This window comes from Camelus ferus, chromosome 36 (assembly GCF_009834535.1).
Source record: "Camelus ferus isolate YT-003-E chromosome 36, BCGSAC_Cfer_1.0, whole genome shotgun sequence".
Taxonomy (NCBI): Eukaryota; Metazoa; Chordata; class Mammalia; order Artiodactyla; family Camelidae; genus Camelus; species Camelus ferus.
In genome coordinates, this window is record NC_045731.1 from 29,060,800 (window position 1) to 29,081,659 (window position 20,860).

Consider the following 20,860-nt stretch of genomic DNA (forward strand, 5'->3'; position numbering starts at 1 on the left):
ATGCATGTCTCAGGCTGGATGGAATCTGAACTTTGACCACTTAGTATCTTAATGCAGGGATCCAGAACATCTGCCCAACGTTCAAGAAGCTCAGGATTCTTATTGAACCCTTACCCTAAGCAACTCGTGACGGCCCATCCATGAAGGACAAGTATTTCCTTTCTTGCGTCACAGTCAATCATAATTCTTGCCAGACAACTTTAACAACCTCGTAGCTTTTGCCTTTGTAAGCCCTTGACTAGTTTCTCCCCCAGAACACTCTTTCAGTTACACCCGAATCTGGGTCCCCCGAACTGCAATTCCTAAGGCCTCCGCTAAACTCTTGTTATTGCAGCAGTCTGCGTTTGTTGGTGGAGAATTACACTCCACATTTTTCGTGGTCTCACCCTGTGCTTCATTAACCTGGCCAAGTGGCAGTGCCACTGTTTGAGTGAAAGCACGGCGTCGGAAGTAACTTGAGTCAGAGGTATCAGGCTGCTCTGGGAAGGAGGTCAGCCTGCCTGGCTGGTTCCCCCACTAGGCAGGTGCTAGACATTGTAAGGCCTGTGGGCCTAAGTGGAAGAAAGAGAGCAGTGCAAGCCTCTGGACTGAGGGTGGACTAACCCTGAGCTGATAATGGGCCGCAGTGGGAGGGGCTTCCCACGGCCAGGCTAATGATTAACGGTACCGAAGGGGAGCAGAATTTGCCCCCCGCCAAATATGTCTCTTTGGTATAAAGGTTATCTTCAGCTGGTAATTTTTAAGAAACAGCAGACACAGGAGAAGCTCTGAAAACTGAGTAGGAGTTACCCTGCTGTAAGAGACATTTACATTTACAGAGGAAATCTCCATTTGAAAGGGCATCTCGCTCTCCATGTTCAGTAGAGGGGGATACCGAAATCACTAGAAACGCTTATCAGTGGAGAAAGCACCCAACTGAAATCTGCCTAACAACCATACCTCTGTGCTTTTCCTGAAACACCTCCCATAGCTGCCTCCCCCCAGGTTCTTCTTTACTTTTTAGCCTGAGATGATATTTCAGGAGGTGACTTGGGCCGTTTCACAGAGTTATTCCGTTTCCCTGGGTCTTTCCCCTGTACACAGGATGTACACAGGTTGCTAAACTTCTGTTTGTTCTTCCCTTAATCTTTGATTGCAAGGGTGGGGCATCACAGCTAAGAACCTAGAAGGGTAGAGGGAAAATTATTCTTCCTCTCTGACAGTCCTGAGAGTCAAGAGGACGTCCTCGTCCCTGTGGGCTGCTATGGCAGGTAAAGTAGCCCACAAGGCAGAGATGGCAGGCCGAGGCCAGAGTCCTAAGCATACTTGGAGGCGTCCCCTTTGTAAATAGCCACCCTGCCTGTGCTGCTGTCACGCTTGCATTTGCTATTGGAAACGGTGTCATTCTAATCCCTCCCCAGAGCAATATTGAGACCCCAACCCTTGGGCTGAGCTGGCTAAGGTGACCTGAAGTGACTAAAAGCAGACAAGTGGATATTCCTGCCCCTCCCAGGAAGGAGGTGGCCGTCCTACTGCACAGGTGCTTCAGACCACCAGATGTGTTGGGCCTGACTATATAGAACGGATCTGCGGGGGAGTAAGCTCCACATAATGGGGGCTGAAGGTAAACAATTGGCTGCCATAGTACACTTAGGAAAAATGGCGTCCCTATTAAGGGATCGCTCACAAATAGTGTGGAAGGTGAGAATTATCCCCAGAGGATGCTTTACCCTGGCCCACATCACATGTGTCTTCTTGATGTGGATTGTTTCGGGTGGACGGCTGCCCAGCCTAGGGAAGGCCTCATAATTATCCAGGCGGAATCAGTGCAAAATGTTAGCGAGGCCTTTTCTCCCACTCTGTGCTTCATGTTTGCTCTCCATCTTGGTATATAGGTCCTTCTGCTGCATGAATATGTAGTCTAAAAAACCAGTGTAATAGAGCTCATTTTGGAGGGATCCAAGAGTACCAGTGATCAAATCCGCATAACCAAAAAGTAAACTCAAAGCAGGCTGAGGTACAGGCTGGTACTAGTTCCATTTTTCCAATACTGGTTTCGTAAAACAGCTCTTACTGTATGTGCAAACTATGGTGTAGGGGAGGGACAGCCATTATGTATTTCTTCGATCAGACAGAGAATGACAAATATTGTGTGATCTCACTTACATGTGGAATTAAAACAAAAACCCTCAAACTCATAGAAAAAGAGATCAGAATTGTGGTTATCAGAGGCAGGGGATGGGGGGAGGGGGACCTGGATGAAGGTGGTCAAAAGTTACAAACTTCAGGTTATAATCTGAAAAATCAGTACTAGGGATGACAAGTATGAGTAACACTGCTTGACTGTATATAGGAAACTTGCTAAGAGACTAAATCCTCACAGTTCTCATCACAAGGAAAAAACTTTTCCTGCAGCCCGGTTCCATCACTGCCCTCACGCACGCTCTCTGCAGTAAAGCTGCATAATCCCATCCTCATTTTTCTTTCTCTCTTACCTTCTTTTTCTCTTCTTTTTATCCCCAAACACTCCTTTGATACAACTTAGGCTTTTCTGTGGTCTCAGATAATCACTCCTGATCCACTGACCCACAAATTAGTCATCACTGACTGAGCAAGAGAAAAACTACTTGAAATGAACCACAGGTAAGACTCCAGCCTGAACTAAGAGCCTGGGTTCAATCCCCAGTGCCTCCACTAAATAAATCAATAAATCAACTTTCCCCTCTCCAAAAAGAAACATAAAGAATGTCATGTCAGGTTTCCCTGTGAAGGATGCCCTCAGAGAATGAGGCTGCAGGGAGCAGCCCTTTGGGGCTCAGCTCCCGGCTGCCTGAGGGAAAGACGTCCTTAGGGAGGTGCCAGGTTCCTGCTTCACCGCCTGGAGCCTTGAACAGCAGGGGTTCCACAAGCTTGCTGGTCCTAAAGGCCGAATCTCTCAGGCCGAATTTAAAGGAAAATCATGGAATTTTCCCCTTCATGCCTGGTTCCAGCAAAAGGATGCATTATCCCAGTGTCTGGGCTGGCATTTAGTGTGCAGATGATTCGGCTTCTGGAACAAACCTGAAGAGCCCATGGTGTCCCGAGACAGGACAGTGAAGGCAAAGACGGAATCACTTTCACTGCCACAGACAACCGCCAGCAGTGGTAGATATCCGGGGCTGTCTTTAATTTCCTCCTCCCCTTTCTAAGGCTGGGATTAGCTATGCAAACACCGCCCCCTCCCAGTTGTCCTCTTACTTCATCAGTGTAGACACAGATAAAGTTATATGCTTAAAAAAACAAAAAACAAAAAACAAAAACCAAAAAACCAAGTGTAAAGAATCACTTTTGAGGCAGTCAGGGAATTCTGAATACAGGTGCCTGGGTGATGATGCCAAGGGGTTATTATTACCATTCAGGTAAGTCTACCTTTTCTAGAAAGTGCATACACATAAAGATGTAGGGATAAAAAGCCGCGTTGTCTTGAGTTTCTTTTAAATTATCACAGTAAGAAGAGGAGAGTGAGTGGGGAGGCGAGGAGGATAAAAGGAGAAGAGACGGGACAAAGGAGAGAGGGAGGAAAAAACAGGATAGATGAAACAAGTTGGCGAAATCCTGATAAACATTGAATCTGGACGATGATTTCTGTGGGGATTCGCTACTGTATTTTCTCTACCTTTGTGTTGGTTTAAAAATTTCCTGATAAATGGTATTTAAAAAAATATAAAGTCAAATCCCTTAACACAAATTACAATGATAAAAATCACCCCTTATGTTTCTCATCAGTTGAATTCAGTAATCTTTCCATATTCCCTTCTAGCTTCACAAGAATTCTGTGAATAGCAAGACATAGAAACAACCTAAGTGTCCACGGGTACGTGAATGGATAAAGATGTGGCATACATCTCCAGTGGGACATTGCTCACCCACGAGAAAGAAGGAAATCCTGTCATTTGCCACAACATGGATGCATCTAGCGGACATTATGCTAAGTGAAGTCTAGACATCGCGAAACTAAAACTTTTTTTTAAAAAAGAAAAGGTATTCTGTGAGATGATTATCTTTACTTTAGCTAATAGTAGTAGTACTAATATTCACCCTCTTTTACAGTCGGGAAACTGAACCTCAGAGAGATATGAGGCTTGCTCAGTGTCACATGACAAGAACATGGGGCCAAAGTTGTTGCGGTGAGGAGGGAACTAGGAGAACAGTGCTGTGCGCTGAAACCAGATCAGGTGTTCCAGCCCCGAAGCCTGGCTTCTTTACTCAAAACCCAGGTCTTCTGTATTTTGGCCGGAGGGAATTAGTGTCCTCATGTACCACCTTGATTATCTGATGAAAAGTGCACACACTTTTAAAATTACAGTGTGTACAGACTTCACATTCAAGTTCAAAAAGACTCATGATCTTCCTGATGCCCAGTCAGAGCCTCCAGTCCGGACAGTGTGCCCCACCCCAACAACGGCAACAAACTGAGCCCAGTGCCATGTTAGAGACTCACCCCCGCTACTCCACAGCCTAAGACACTGCTCTTATGGTCACTGCCCCCGCCAAAGCCATTACAGTTATCCATGCCAGAATGCTGGCATTCCGTCTCACTCCTTCCATAATTTTGGCACAAATCCACCTTTTAAGCTTTATTTCTCACCCACTACAGTGTGATCTTCAGGCTCTCCCTCTGGGTCCCTCTCAAGGTCACACTTTAAATGCCTGGCCACTTGGCTGTGCTGGTGTTCTCCGAGACAAGCTTGCACGCGCCCCTCCTGGGGCTCCTAAAGCGCCCTTTTTTTTTTTTTTTTTTTAAAGTATAGGGAAGACGCCCCTCTTTTAACTGGGATTCCCCGCACAACCAGCTCAGCACCTGCCAGCACCTGATCCATCCATGAGGTGTAGAGAAGACGCTATTACCCACGAAAACCCAAACCTTCTTCTAAGCAGGTTGCTAAGAACAAAGTGTCTTCAAAGCTTTGAATCCTGGCTCACTCCCTGTGTGCTGTGTAACCTTAGGGAAGTCACCGAACCTCTCTGAGCCTCAATTTCCTCGGTTAGGAACTAAAGAGAATGATGCCCTCTCTTCAGGGGACAGCTGTAACATGGACTAGGCATGCACATGGTGTCACCTGCACGAGCAAGCAAAGCTATGTGCCAGTCCACAGACCCACTTGTAAAATAATGCCATTTGCAGCAACATGGATGGACCTAGAGATAGTCATTCTACGTGAAGTAAGCCAGAAAGAGAAAAAGATACCGTATGATGTCATTCATATGTGGAATCTGAAACAGAAGACACAAATGAACTGACAGTCTGTACCTTGTTCCCCAGGCCCAGTAACTGCGATGAACTGAACCAAGAGCCAGTCCAGAGACGCCCCTCCTATAAACACACCGTGAAACACTACTTTTATTAAGACACTCCCCTTGCACAAAACTCTTACGGTTTTCCATGATCCCAAATGCACACATTCTTACTCCTTCCATAAATTCGACCCAAACTCAACGTTTAAAAGTTATTTCCCTCACACAATACACAGTTCTCTTCAGGGTCTCCGTCCAGCTCCCTCTCCAGGTCACTTCACATGCATTCATTCTCCTGCCCACCCTGTTTGGGTTGGGGTTCCCTGAGACAAGCTTTAGACAGGGTCACCCCTGGGGCTGCTCATACTACCTCCTTGAAGTGCAGTAACACGCGCAGCGTGCTTGGCATTCACCAAAATTTGTCTCATTCTGTGAGGTGTAAGGGGAACCCCTCCTTGCCCTCCCCCTAAAGAAGTCAAATCTGCATGAAGAGAGCCTGAGGTTCTGCTTAGACTGCTAAGGCTGCTAAGAACAACGTCTCTTCAAAGGTTTGGATTCTGGCCCACTTCCACTGAGCTGCGTAACCTGAGGAAAATCACCGAACCTCTCCATTTCCTCGGTTAGGACCTAAGGAGAATGATGCCCCCTCTTCAGGGGACGGCTGTCATATTGATTAGCCGAGCCCTGGGGCACAGTGAGCACCCACATGGTGTCACCAGCACGAGCAAGCGCAGCTATGTGCCAGGCCGCAGACTCTCATACCCACTCAGGAGCAGGGGCTGCATGCTGTGTCCAGCGTCCTCAGTCACAGCGGAGGTCCTTGTGCAGACTGACCCCACTCAGTCCCGACCCCTTAGCTCCGGCATCAGTGAGAGTTATGTGAGCCCTCACCAGGGGCCTTACTTGTATCACTTCATGTGCGTTTCACAGTATGGAAGGGCAGGTACCATCACGAGCCCCGTTCTACACATGTGGCACCTGAGGCACAGACAGGTCAGCCCACTTGCCCAGGGTCACGGAGCAAGTAAGAAGTGCGCCTGGGCAGTCTGCCTCCATACTGTGGGTCCTTCTGCTCCCGGGTGGGCCTAGCTGCGCCCCAGATTGTGAGAACCTGCAGCACAGTGGCCAGGTGGGCCTTCCCAGCCCTCCCCGCATTGCTGCACTGCACATGCAGCAGCCAACATCAGCTCATTGCCTGAAGCACGTATAAACACAGAAAGACGTGGTAGGGACATTCTTGTCACAAGAAGACATCCTCTCTTTGCTGCCAAAACTCAGATGATAGCCATCTTTATCTCCTCTCATGGGCCCTCATGAGAAATAATTACTAAAACGATGGAAGTAGGAAATGGGAGGCAACACAGTATGGTCGCTGAGAAAGATTAAAAAAATCAAACTCAGTTAATCCTCGCAGCAACCCCATGGGTTAGGTACTGTTGTTATCTCAGGTCTGCAGATAAGGAAACTAAGGCTAAGCGGCAACAAGCAACCCAGGTTAGCCAGGGAGCGAGTGGAGAGAAAGCAAGGTTTCTGGTGTCAGTAGTCTGGCTCCAGGAAGAGCTAGTCTGAGACGGTAACATCTGGGTCAAAGTCGGACAGAGGCTGTCGCATTTCAATCTCTTATCACCTTTTGGAGAGTGAAATTGGTCAACCAAACACTTTAACTTTTTTCTTAGTCGTTCTCTGGGCGCATGAGGCAGGGAGTATTTATCTATTAGGCACAGTATGTGAGGTGACTAGGGTCCGTGATACATTTGGGGCCCATGAAAATAGTTTAATTTCTGATATAAAACAGAGTTTATGAGAAGGGTGTTCCCGCAGGTGAAAATAGGATATTTCACCTACATTGTCAAGTATAGGGTCCGTTGTTAGAAGCTGGTCTTAATGTTCAGAATATTCACATATCTTGGAGCATCCACAAAACACTCGTTGAAGGAAGAATCTCAGGCCCCTCAGTCTGGCCTGGCTCTGTGTATTTGACAATAAATAAAATTTACTTACTCCTCAGCAAGAGCTCAGGAGGGTCTATCTAGACAAACGGAGGTTTAGAGGAAAAGGGGAGGAGGCAGCAGCAGGAAAGGGGGGAATTCCACCAGGTCCACAGCACCCGCTCAGCACAGGGAACAAGTCGACTTCTGAAGAGGGTCTGTAGCCAGAGGCACAGCCGAAGTTACGTTATGCACAGTCAGAACCAGGAGCCAAGAGCCCTTGCAGTTTAGGCGTTCTCGGATGACCTAAGCACTGTGCGGGTTTTCAACTCCTGCAATCTGATGTGGATTCAGTACTAAAAATCTATACAGGCCCTGGACTGTCTCCAGGGAAGTGCTTGCTTGGTTGCCTACCGCCCGTCCCCCCCACTCCCCTTCCCCCCACCCCGACCGCCGCTGATAACCGCCGCCCCCCCAACTGCCCCCCCACCGCCCCGCCTCCAACCCCCCCGGCCCCGCCCCCACCTGTCCCGTAGTGCGTATGAGCACCGGGTGTTCCTGGAGACCTCAGGAATATGGCAAACTGCGGCCTCATTGCAAACACTCAGAGCAAGCAAACTCCTGGCTAGTAACACATTTGACCCGTGTACAACACAGCTTTGAACTGTGCGGGTCCACTTACACGCGGTTTTTCCCAATTATTACACAGGCGGCCATCCATATCCGCGGGTTCTGTCCTGACGGATATGGAGGGCTGACTACGGGACCTGAGCATCAGTGGAAAATGGTGGCCGCTGGCGGTCCTGGAAGCAATAGCTGGCGGATACCAAGGATGGCCGTATTCGTGTGATTGCTATTCCCCGCTTACTACTGGCTGCTGGATATGGAGGGCTGGGCCGAGAGAGAGTCCCCAGACCCTTCTGCGAGGTAGGGTGAGGTGTCTCTCTAACCGCGCACAAATGGGCTGGCACAATGGAGCACAGCCCCTTCGTCTGGGAAGACGCCCCGCCAAGGGCGGAGCAGCCAGCTGGGTTGCAACTTGGGGCGCGAGTTCTGCTCTCACGCGTGCTCCCTGCCGGCGCCCTCCCGCCGAGCCCGCCCCTCCCTCCCCTAGGCCCCTAGACGGCCGAGCCTCTGCCGCATGCGCACTTGAGCCCACCCCACCCCAGCAGGCGGCGGGAAGCCCGCAGAGGGAGTCTAACCAGACTTCCTGACCAGCCGCCAGGGGAGCCCTGACGGTGCCGGGAGCCGAGGTCTCAGGAGATCGAGCGCAGCCTCCGCTGAAGCGCACAGCCTCCTGGACAGCACTTGCGACATGGAGCCTCCGCCCCAGAGCAGCCGCGATGCCGCTGCCGATGCGGCTGCCGGCTCCCTCAGCCCGGGGGTCGACGAGGAGCGGGAAGAGGCGCACGGTCAGTGGCGGTGCGGGCGCTGGTTTCAGCGGATTCCAGGAAACGCACTTTCCCTGAGAGGGGCGAGCCGCAGGGCCCCCCTCCGGCACCGCCTGTCCCCTCCTGTCCCCACAGGCCGGGCTCGCTGGACGGCCTGATCTTTCTCTTTGGGTTTCCTCCCTCGCAGAAGCGCAGCCCGCGGAGAGCTCGGCTCCCGGAGAGGGGGGAGAGGAGCAGCCGGCGCAGTGCGACCCTGAGCAAGGAGCGGCCGCGGAAGGGAAGGAGGCAGGAGACGAAGGAGAAGGAAAGGAAGGCGGCGATGCTGGCGCAGCAGCCGCTGGTCCCGCGGACGGCGGAAGCCGCGAGGCGGTCGCCGAGGTTGCGGCCGAGGCGGGGGCTGAGGAGGTTGACGAGGCGGGCGCCAGCGGCGGCGAGGGCGGAGAGCAGGGCGGGGAGCAGCAGCCCCCGGAGGCCGCCGTCGAGGCTCTCGTAGTCGTGCCGCGGCGGGTGCCCGGCGCCGCGTTCACGCCGTTGCAGGTGCAGGAGCTGGAGGGCATTTTCCAGCACACTCCGTACCTCAGCCCACACGTGCGGTAAGCGGGCGGCCGGGGTGGCGCCGGGTCCCGGCAAGCGGGCGGGGCGGGGCGGGCGCTGAGGTGCGGCGGGGCGGGCGCTGAGGTGCGGCGGCGCGGGCGGCTCGCGGCGGGCGGCGTGCGGCGCGCTCACGGGGCTCTCTCCTCCGCGCGGGGCGGTAGAGCCCCCGGAGCCTGGCGGCTGTCGGGACCCCACGGCCCTCGGGTCCTAGGGTGGGGGTCCGGGCTGTGCCCCGCGGGAATGCGGGTGAGTATTTCTGTGCGGCATTTCAACAAATCATGCGCGGAAACTTTGTCGGCTGCCGGTTAACAGAAATAATGTTCTGTTAGAACCAAGGCAGAGATAAAGGTGAGAAGCTTGAGGTGGGGGAAATCAAGATAGGATCCTACCTTTATTTCAAATTTTGATAAATCTGTTCATCATGGATAACTTTTGCGTTGCTTTGTATATTCAAAACACTGCGTTTGAAAATCATTTCTCTTTAAAAAATTATTTTGATTGTTTTTATTATTTTTTGTTTCTTTTTTGGTGGGAGTACTTAGGTTTACTTATTTATATGTTTATTTGTGGTGGCAGTGCTGGGGATTGGACCGAGGACCCCGTGCATGCTAAGCACGCGCTTTACCACTGGGCTCTCTACCGCCCCCCCCCCCCGAAAAGTACTTATCTTGATTAGTGATTTTTCTCCATCCCCTCAAATTTTACTCTTGAGAAGAAACTGTCTCTAAAGCAAGTCTCAAGCTACATATTACAGAGTAGTATACTAGGTCGGCACTAGGGGTGTTGCTGATAAAGTGAAAACAACAACAACAACAACAACAACAACAACAACACCACAACACCAACAAACAACACCTCAGCCAGAGAGTGAAGAGCAGTTTGCGCTGTCCGTTCGAACCTACTAGGATGTACCCCAACCTGTTCATCACTGATAGATCGATCGATTGATTTATTGGGCAAGCTATTTCAAGGCTTTAATTTAAACCATAAAATGGGCAAGAGCAATGTAAAAGAGGCAAAGGAAGTTCGTAAAGATATTTCCGCCGAGATTTTTATTCATTTTGATGTTGGTAACACGAAAAGTGTAAAGTAGAATTTCATGTGTTTCTGGAACTGTGCCTCTTTTAGCCATGAGAGTTGGCTTTCGTTAAACGATTTGTCAATTTAATTTCATTGTAAATTCTGAAGAAGTGTGTTTACCTACTCCAGAAATTTGTTCACAAAATAAATCACCGACACTTTAGAGGAAAAAATTTGTAAAGGATGAAATAACATCCTGTATTTAATTTCATCCACAGCTCCAAATACTAAACGTTTCTGATTGTCTCCCCACAGCCAGGATCTTGCAAGACGCATGGGAGTGACTGAAGCTCAACTGAAGGTCAGTAAAAACCTGAAAAAACCCAACTTGTAGGGCAGCCATTGTAAAGCCCGCTTCGTGAATTGGACACCTTGTCCTAGACATCTCCCATTGGTTTTTTTTTTGTTTGTTTGTTTGTTTGTTTTTGTTGTTGGTTTGTTTGTTTTTTTGTCGTTGTTGCCTTTTCCATGATTGGGAAATAAGGTTTGAACTTTGGGGTCTTGGCCTTTGGTAAATGGGATAAGTTAACCCCAACTTTTGGACATTGCCTATTATCAGAGGGACAGGCTTTCCCAAAAGAAGAAAAAATATTCCCGGACTATGCTATTCCTTGTATACAAAGGTATATACATGTACATGTCGACATATATATACCTTTGTATAAACTATACCTATATAACCATATATGTCACCGAGTTACAACCACACACACGCACAGAGTTCAACTCCTTCAAACACCGGTATCCTTTAGGTAACACTTTTGTGTGGCGTCACACTGGGGTTAATCAGAAGTGGAAATTCTTCAGTTAATACACGGAAGAGCCCAGTTATACTAAATTATTTAAAACCAAGCAGAAGCTCTTTGCAGAAGGGGTGAATTTATAAGTATTTACCCACTGGAGTGAGGAGAAAAAGGAACCCCCCCCCCACAGCCCCATGGGTCAGAGGCCCTCTCCTGCCGCTGTTTCTAAGTGTGTGGTAAAGCAGTGTAGACAGTGGCAGCCCTGAATCTTAATTTTCTGGAATTCTTTGATGTGCCAGCCTGAAAGCATTGCTAACGTAATAGGTTGGGCATCACGGTGGAGGTGGGAGGGTGAGTTGCAGCGTTTGAAATATGTGTAAAAGTGAAACAAACTAAACCAACAATTTCCAACAGAGTTCCACTGACTTAAGGAAGGTGGAAGTTAAGCACGAATTATACAGAGCGGAAATGATTATACAAGAGTGGAACGTATGCCAGGGAGGTATCTCACACAGTCAAAGTTTTGAGACTACCAGATGCATTCGTGAATATTCTCTTGAGGAATTTCTAACACTTGAGGTCTCTTGTTTCTCTTTGTGGTGCTGTTATGAAGAGATGGGTTGCATGGAATTGTTGATGGTGGGGGATGGCTCTTAGTTCAGAGCTCATCTGGGGGGAGGGAGGAGGTAATTAGGTATATTTATTTAATTTCTTTTTGATGGAAGTACTGGAGATTGAAGCCAGGACATCGTGCATGCTAAGCATGTGCTGAACCACTCGAGCTACACAACCCCACCCCACCCCTCACCGCAGGCCAGGCTGGAGTCTTACATTTGATAGTTTGAAATAGTTTTTCTCTTGCTCAGTCAGTGATGACCAATTTGTGGGTCAATGGATCAGGAGTGATTATCCGAGACCATAGAAAAGCCTAAGTTTTATCAAAGAAGGATTTGGTGGGGGGAAGCAAAAGAAAAGAAAGAGAGAAGAAGAAAAATGAGGATGGGATTATTAGCTTTGCTGCAGGGAGCGTGTGTGAGGGCTGCGATGGCCCTGGGCTGCAGAGCTGGTGGCGGGGAGTCTGGAAAGCAGTGCTGGCCCCCTAAAGCCACGGGCTGGGCTCACAGTCAGCTCTGGCCAGGGCTTGGGAGGCCCAGGCCTCTGCTTTCTCAAGCAGGCAAAGGGTGCTCAGAGGAAAAGAAAAACTGAAGTTTCGGTGACTTGCTTTTCCTGGGTTTGCGTCGTGGTCTCTTAATGGGGTTCTGAGGGGAAAAGGAGCCACAAGAAACAAATGAGGAAACAGAGAGACTGTTGTCATCTGTTGCCAAACTCTACAGCATGAATGTCCCGAAGAAAAATTTCCCACTTCTGTTGACTTGTAATTGACAGACAGCCCTCTATTAGTTGAAGGTGTACAGCATGATGATGTGACTTACATGTTCATGAAATGATTACCACAGTAAGTTTCATCAACATCCTTCATCTCATATAGATACAGAAGTAAAGAAAAAAAGTTTTTCCTTGCGATGAGAACTCTGAGGACTTAGTCTCTGAACAACTTTCCTATATACTCTGGAGCAGTATGAATTATATTTTCATCCCCAGTGCTGATTTTTCTTATAACCTGAAACTTGTAACTTTTGACCACCTTCATCCAGTTCCCCCTCCCCGATCCCCTGCCTCTGATAACTGCAAATTTGATCTCTTTTTGTATGAGTTTGAGGGGTTTTTTTTATTCCACGTGGAAGTGAGATCACACAGTATTTGTTATTCTGTGTCTGACAGAAGAAAAATTTAATGGCCGCCCCCACCCCGCCACATTTTGCAAATACAGTAAGACTTGTTTTATGAAACCAGTATTGGAAAAATGGAAGTAGTACCAGCCTGTACCTCAGTTCAGGCTGCTTTGCGTTTTGCTTATGCAGATGTGACCACTGGCACACCTGATCCCCCTAAAATGGACGTAAGTCCATTAACTGGGATGCTAAGGGAAGAGTGGCGTCCACGGGACAGGTTTTATTTTCAGTTGTTCATAGTTGGCAGATATTTAGGGAGGAGCCATTTGGTGACTCTTCACCCACGTGGTTGTCGACCGTCTTCCTAAAACACAGGTTGCACCTTCTTATGTGAAGCATAAGGGACGGGCTGGGGATCTCCTGGCGGAGTAGCAGGGACTAGAGGGCCCAGCCATGCCGGGCAGCAGAGGCCGCGGTCCGCGGTCCGCGGTCCTGCACCTGCAGCCAGAGCAGAGTGAGCTGACCTGGTCCCGAGCGCAGGAAAGTCTGGAGGGTGGGGCAGGGTGCAGAGTGCGGAACTGCCCAGGGCGACCATGGTGTGCCTCTTAGCCCCAAACTCTTGGCTGGCAAAGACTTTAAGAGTTGTAGTAAATTTGGGCTGAGTTGCTCTAAACGTTCATTATTCCTAAAGTCTAATGTGAAAGGCAGTGTCCGGGGCTTCAGCTACCAAGGTGTGCCAGCGAGACAAGCCGCAATCTCCCTGGACCCCCATGACCAAGACCCCCTCACAAACCATCTCCATCTTTTGAGCCATCAAGAGGTTTCAGAGGATGAATGACCCTTCAGTCATCTTTGAGGACAGCTTTTATTTAAAAGTCCAACACACTCTTATTGATTATTTACTGTACACAGAGGGTGGGCTTTTCGAAATGGGAGTTGTTCCCCTCTGCGTCACTTTAAAGGCGGCCACGTTTTCCTGTGCCGTCCACAGCCAAGGTGACACGAGCCTAGTGTGTAGGGGTGAGTGGCAGCTTGGCAGCTGATGGTCAGTTGTCAGGACGCAGACCTACCAGGCCCAGTAATCGCAGCAGGGACCCAGTGCGGTTCGACAACTCCAGCTGCATCTGAGTGGGGGGAGTGATAGTGAAGGTGGGAGGAGGGAGACTAAGCTATAAATCAAGCCAGAGCCTGGCAGGTAGTCATTGCTCAGTAAGGGTGAGCTGAAGGGCGGGCCTTGCTGGTAACTGTCCTGAGAGGTTTGAGAAGAAGCAAATAGCTTCTGCTGGTGCAATTCAATGCGTTTTTTTTTCATGTCTGACATTAAATGGTGAATGTGCTAAAGCAATTCCCTTTTCTCTCTGATTGAAGGTTTGGTTTAAGAACAGAAGGGCCAAGTGGAGGAGACATCAGAGGGCATTAAGGTTGAGAAGCGAGCGCCCCGTGCTCCTGGCTTCCCCTGTCGTCGCAGGCTTGGGGGGACCCTGCGGTGACATGCTTTTTCGGGAGCAGCATTGCATGTGCGTTCCTGTGGAGCCACTGCCGCTGGGGCCGTTTCTGGGGCCGCCCGTGCCGCCCGTGCCAGCCCTGCAGCCCCTGCCGCCCGTGCCGCCCGTGCCGCCCCTGCCAGCCCTGCAGCCCCTGCCGCCCGTGCCGCCCCTGCCAGCCCTGCAGCCCCTGCCGCCCCTGCCGCCCCTGCCAGCCCTGCAGCCCCTGCCGCCCGTGTCACCTGGGCCACCCATGCCGCCCGTGCCGCCGGTGCAGCCCTTCCCTCCCTTCCCGCCCTTCCCGCCTGAGTTCTTGCCTCCTGTGTCCTGGCGTTTTCCACCTCTTCGTCCCTGTGGCTGCCCTCAGGGGGGTGGCTTGGTCCCCTCCCATCGGTGTTGCTTCTGTAGTCCCAGTGTCCTCAGGAATGGTCTCTGTGACAGGGGTTTTCAAAACGCCTCTGAGCCGGATTCCCCTTCTGCCTGCCTCCCCGCCAGGAACAGCTCACCAGACGCCTGCTAAGTGTGTTAAATACAAGTACATTCACTGACCCACTGTTTTAGGGCTCATATCTGTAGTTTCAATAAAGTTGTGAATTCTCTGCATATAGTTTCGTGTGTCACGTGGGCTTAGTAAGTTTGATGGAAATTGCTAAGCCAATGCCATTCAAAGCAATTGTCAAGGAGGCCTCCGTTCATGCAGTAATAGGCCTGAGTCTGCATGGGAAGGCCACACGCATCTCAGAAGTTCCCCAGGTGCCCATGGGGGCTTTCCACAGACCCACCGGTTCTCCTCCACCCTCTCCCCCAACACCCCATCCTCCCCCCACCCTGCCACACTAGGACCACACAGACGTGCAAGTCGGGGTGGAGAACAGCGTGTTTCAGGGCAGGCCCGAGCCCCACTCCTGGTGCTGAGCTCAGGTACACGGACTCCCCTTGGAGGAGGCTTCCTAAGAGGCTACTCACAGGGCTTTCTGGAGAAGAGGGAGCTGGGGGTTCATCTCCCAGTTCTGTTCCCGCCTTCCCTTTTGTGGAGGGGAAGCGGGGATAGAAACCACTCCAGAGGGAGGGAGGGTCCTGCCTCTGCAGGGCTAACTCAGAGGAGACTCCCTCTTGGCCAGTGTGAGGCGCTTCTCCCTTCCCCTCCCGCAGCCCGGACGTGGACTGCACATCATTGCCCCCTGCCCAGCTCAGGGCAGAGGATCAGGCCTTGCAATGTATTTTGGCACCTTCAGCATCCTTGAGAGACCCGGTTCCAGCTAATTCCACACTGAAAGGAAACCTCTTGGTTCAGTGCTGCCTGAGCAAGGAAGGGATGGTCCCTGAGCAATGACCAGGATAATCACTTCATTTAAAAGAAGCAGGTAGACCTTGCCTTTGTTCATGCTGCCTTCTTTGAACGGAACTGTCAGGTAGAAAACACACACACACACACACACACACACACACACACACACACACACACACAGACATATGACAGACACAGTATGACCCCTATATCACGTGTATATGATATAAAGGCAAAGCTACCCAGTCAATACCCGGAACACTATCAGAATTGTTTTGTGTTATTAAAGTAACCTCTTTGTGAAATATATCTAATGGCCTGTTGTCCTTGCCTTCAGTTATTTCAAGTTCAATGCTGAGAAACAACACGGCTTTCTGTCCATCTTGGACTTGGGGAGGCAGAGGGGCTCCTGTGGAACTGAGGCAGTGTGCCTGTTGCCTGGCCGGTTTATGTACAGTGGCATGCACAAGTCTTCTGGATGGCAGCACGACCCCAGCCTGGGGAAGCGTTTTGCTGATGGACCCAAAACTGTTCCCACGGTGACCTCAGTTTTCAGGCAGTAGCTCTGCAGAGAATGTTTAGAACCTAGGCTTCCGAGATGTTCTCTAGCCAAGGTCGGAATCACCTCCTTCTTAAACGGCAGCAGTGGTTCCAGCGTCTTGTCTCCGGATGAGGAATGTATAACCTCCCTTTGAAGATTCCCCAGCCCAGCAAAGTCGCCGGCTTCACAGGTGGGCCATCACTCTTGGTCACATTGTACCCTCAGTCCTGAGACGTGAATGGCCTCGGCCATCAGCTGTGGAGGCCTCTGCCCTGGCTCCCAACACCACTCCTATAGTTCTCACTCAAGGTGTCACTCTCAAGGGAGATCCAGGCACCATCTTGCTTCTGATCCAGGACACTTCTGTGTAAATGACAATTTTTGAAACCACTTATTGGTATAGTCCTTGGTGAAGGCCTTGCTCTTCTTTGTGCATTTTAACAGTGTCAGACACTACACGGAAACTGGCTATTTTATTTGCTTATTTTATTTGGGTGGGACATTGGCATCTTTATGTTGACTGACCTTGTCAAGAAATGTAGCATTCCCTCCCCCCCACTTAGTTTCCTTGAGATATAATCGTCATACCGCGCTGTATAAGTTTAAGATGTACAGCGTAATGGTTTTACTTATACATCGCTGAATTATTAGCACAAGTTTAGTGAACATCCATCATCTCATATAGACACATAATGAAATACATAGGAAAATCTTTTGTGTGTGGTGAGAACGCTTAGGATTTACTCTCTTAGTAAGTTTCATGTATAGCATACAGCAGTGTTATATTTATCATGTTCTGCATTATGTCCCCAGTACTTACCTAGAACTGGAAGTTTATACCTTTTGACTCTCCTCATTCAGTGCCCCCGCCTCCACCACAAATCTGATCTCTGTTTCTATGAGTTTCTTTGTTTGCTTGTTTTTTAACACCTTTATTGTGGTGTGATTGCTGTACAGTAAACTACACATATCTGTTGGTTTTTGAAGTCTAATTGACCCACAACGCTCTGTTAGTTTCTGTTGCACAACATAGTCATTTGGTATTTCCACACATTTCAAAATGATTGCCATGGTAAATGTAGTTATGATGTGTCACCATCCAAACACATAACATAGGTATTGATTATATTCCCCGTGCTGTACACTTCATACCTGTGACTCACGTACTTTGCAAGTGGAGGTTTGTACCTCTGAATTTCCCTCACCTGTTCCTTTCCTCCTGCCACTCTCCTTCCCTCTGGCAACCACATGTTTGTTCTCTGTGTCTGTTAATTCTGCTTCTGTTTTGTTATGATTGTTCCTTCGTTTTGTTTTTCAGATTCCACATACAAGTGAAATCATACAGTATTTACCTTTCTCTGTCTGAGTTATGTCACTTAACGTAATACCCTCTAGGTCCATCCACATAGTCACACGTGGCAAGATTTCATTCTTTTTCATGCCTGAATAATATTCCATTGTATGTATATATACACCAGTGTTTCTTTATCTATTCATCTATTGATGGACACTTAAGTTGCTTCCATGTCTTGGCTATTGTAAATAATGCTGCAATGAACATATGGGTGCTTATATATTTTCTAATCAGTGTTTTTGTTTTCTTGGGATAAATACCCAGGAGTGGATCATACGGTAGTTGTATTTTCAGTTTTTTGAAAAGCCTCCATACTGTTTTTCCACAGCCGTTGCACCAATTTACATTCCCACCAACAGTGCGTGAGGATTACTTTTTCTCCATAGCCTCACCGACAGTTGTTGTTTGTCGTCTTGTTGATAATAGCCATCATAACAGGTGTGAGATGATGTCTCATTGTATCTTTCATTTGCATTTTCCTGATTATTAGTGCTATTGAGCATCTTATCATGTACCTGTTGGCTATTTGTAAATCTTCTTTGGAAAAATGTCTATTCAGATCCTCTGCCCACTTTTAAATCAAGTTGTTTGTTTCTTTGGTGTTGAGCTGTAGGAATTCTTTGTGTATTTTGGATCTTATCCCTTTATCAGATATGTTATTTGTAAATATCTTCTCCCATTCAGGGGGTGGCCTTTTCATCTGTTGATGTTTTCCTTCACTGTGAAAAAAAACTTTTTAGTTTGATTAGTCCCATTAGTTTATTTTTGCTTTTGTTTCCTTCGCCTGAGGAGACATATCCGAAAAACATTACTAAGCGTGATGTGAAAGAGAGTACTGCCTAAATCTTCTTCCAGAACTTTTATGGTTTCAGGTGTTACACTTAAGTCTTGAATATACTTTGCTTTATTGTTATTTTATTTATTTATTTTTAGGGGGGAGTTAATTGGGTTTGCTTTCTGTCTCTATGGATTTGCCTACTCTGGATATTTAATACTCACGGAATCGTACAATGCGTGACCTCTTGTGCCGGCTTCATTCCCTTAGCGTAATGTTTTTGAGGTTCATCCACGTTGTAGTAGATATTAGACCTTCATTTCTTTTTTTCTCTGTGCTATTATATGTTAAGATTCCTATGCGACAAAAGAACTGAAGGGGCCCTGGGGATTTACAACTTTGCAGATGGGAAAAAAGTCAATAAGATATCTAAGTTTAAAACAAAACCAAATCATTCTAAAAGGAAGAGAAGAAAGTGCTTTCAAATCCCAGATTTCTCTTACCAAGTCAATAAATTAGACTTGATATCATAATCACTAAAGTAAAGGGAATACTATAGATGTATAAGTTTTCATTTTCTGACAACATAACACATATCACTTAAAACATTTTATTAGTTTTGTTGAAGTATAGTTGATTTATCATGTTGTGTTAGTTTCTGGTGTACAGCATTCCGATCCAGTTATACATATACATGTATATTTTCTTTTTCATATCCTTTTGCATTCTAGGTTATTATAAGACATTGGCATAGTTCCCTGTGCTATACAGTAGGTAGGACCTCGTGAAGACACATCGCTCTAAAGAAAAGAAATATTCCCTACACCCAGCAAATTAGGGTCAAGCGGTAATCACCTGGACCTTTACATAAAGCGCCTTCAGTGAGTCAGAGAACAGTAAAGTCAAGACCTTTTACGAAATAGCCCACGTGAAATAGATACTACTATGTTCATTCCACAGATGAGCAAATTGAGGTTCAGGTGTGTAAAGCCCTTTACTCAAATCAGTAGGGGAGCAGAAAAACCAGGGGTAAAATTGCATGCTTGCCTCTGCATTTCGTGGGCACGGGGGTTGGAGACGAGGAACTTTTGGGTTTTACTGTGTATTATCAAAACTTCAAAACTAAGATGCACTGATGAATTCATTATGTAATTTAAAAGTTAAATCTGCTTCTAGAACACACTTTATTAGACAAAGGGCCACCAAGCAAATCTAAGCTATCATTATATGAGTTGCCAAAACCGATTTGGACAGGCGGCTGATTGAACTCATTTACAGGATTTAATCCTCCAACAAGTATCTATGTGGCCGATTTCTGTTAGAAATTAAGGTGATAGTGTCATTGCTCCTAATAAGCTGCAATCTCTTTCTATATATAGAATAATGTTACACGATCCTTTCTGGTGTAATAGAAGTAAGCCGAAGATCACCTCTGTAAATTGGTTCTATGTTGTTTTCCTCTTCACAGCAGGCCAGGATCCGTTAGCTCAAACGTACCTGTACAGTTGTTTTCAACATAGCCCCAGTAAGCAGCCATTTAGCCATTTAGAGACTGCCTGTTCTGCATATCCCAAGAAACTGCACTCAACATCTGCTAGCCATAGTGAAGATAAATTCTTGAGTTCTAAAAGCTGCTGCTGCATTTCAGAGTTCTCTGACCCAAAGACTCCTTGCACTGTGTGGCTATGACATCATGTAGACTTACAAGGCCCTTCTCCGGCCTCTCTCTCCACTGGGATTTTCCCTCGTCCCCTCCTCTTCTGGGAAGTGGCCCCCATGCCATAGCCTTTGGGAGGTCTCGTGCTGTCAAGGACTTCCCTGCATGCAAACCTGTCAAGTCAACACCCAAATGAAGCTCATTGTGTTCTTCTGCCACGTCACAGTCATATCTATTTCCTTGATCAGCCCTAAAATTCCTCTAACTTACTACAAGTGCTGATGAGGAAAGGGGAGGATTTTGGAGACGATCAAGAAACTGATACGGGGTCCACCCAGTCAGCAGGACAGTCAATTGGCAAAATGATCTTGGTTGGGACTCAAAATTGGGAAGTGCCTCTGTATCAGTTTGGCATTTCATCTCTCTGTGTTGTGTTATAGAAAAGGTGAATCCAAATGGAGACACCATTGCTAAGAGAGCTCTCTAAATGGAGGAGGGAGGCCATTGAGGAAGTGTGATTTATGCATGTCTCAGGCTGGATGGAATCTGAACTTTGACCACTTAGTATCTTAATGCAGGGATCCAGAACATCTGCCCAACGTTCAAGAAGCTCAGGATTCTTATTGAACCCTTACCCTAAGCAACTCGTGACGGCCCATCCATGAAGGACAAGTATTTCCTTTCTTGCGTCACAGTCAATCATAATTCTTGCCAGACAACTTTAACAACCTCGTAGCTTTTGCCTTTGTAAGCCCTTGACTAGTTTCTCCCCCAGAACACTCTTTCAGTTACACCCGAATCTGGGTCCCCCGAACTGCAATTCCTAAGGCCTCCGCTAAACTCTTGTTATTGCAGCAGTCTGCGTTTGTTGGTGGAGAATTACACTCCACATTTTTCGTGGTCTCACCCTGTGCTTCATTAACCTGGCCAAGTGGCAGTGCCACTGTTTGAGTGAAAGCACGGCGTCGGAAGTAACTTGAGTCAGAGGTATCAGGCTGCTCTGGGAAGGAGGTCAGCCTGCCTGGCTGGTTCCCCCACT

General features: G+C 48.1%; 1 protein-coding gene across 1 annotated transcript; it reads left to right on the forward strand.

Moving 5' to 3' along the window:
- Positions 1-8,363: 8,363 nt before the first annotated feature.
- LOC116661705 (rhox homeobox family member 2-like) lies at positions 8,364-14,797 on the forward strand. Its single transcript, XM_032474210.1, has 4 exons — positions 8,364-8,593; positions 8,760-9,165; positions 10,502-10,547; positions 14,091-14,797. The coding sequence occupies exons 1-4, from the start codon at positions 8,497-8,499 to the stop codon at positions 14,724-14,726; spliced, it is 1,185 nt and encodes a 394-aa protein (XP_032330101.1). The 5' UTR covers positions 8,364-8,496; the 3' UTR covers positions 14,727-14,797.
- The last annotated feature ends 6,063 nt before the right edge of the window (positions 14,798-20,860 follow it).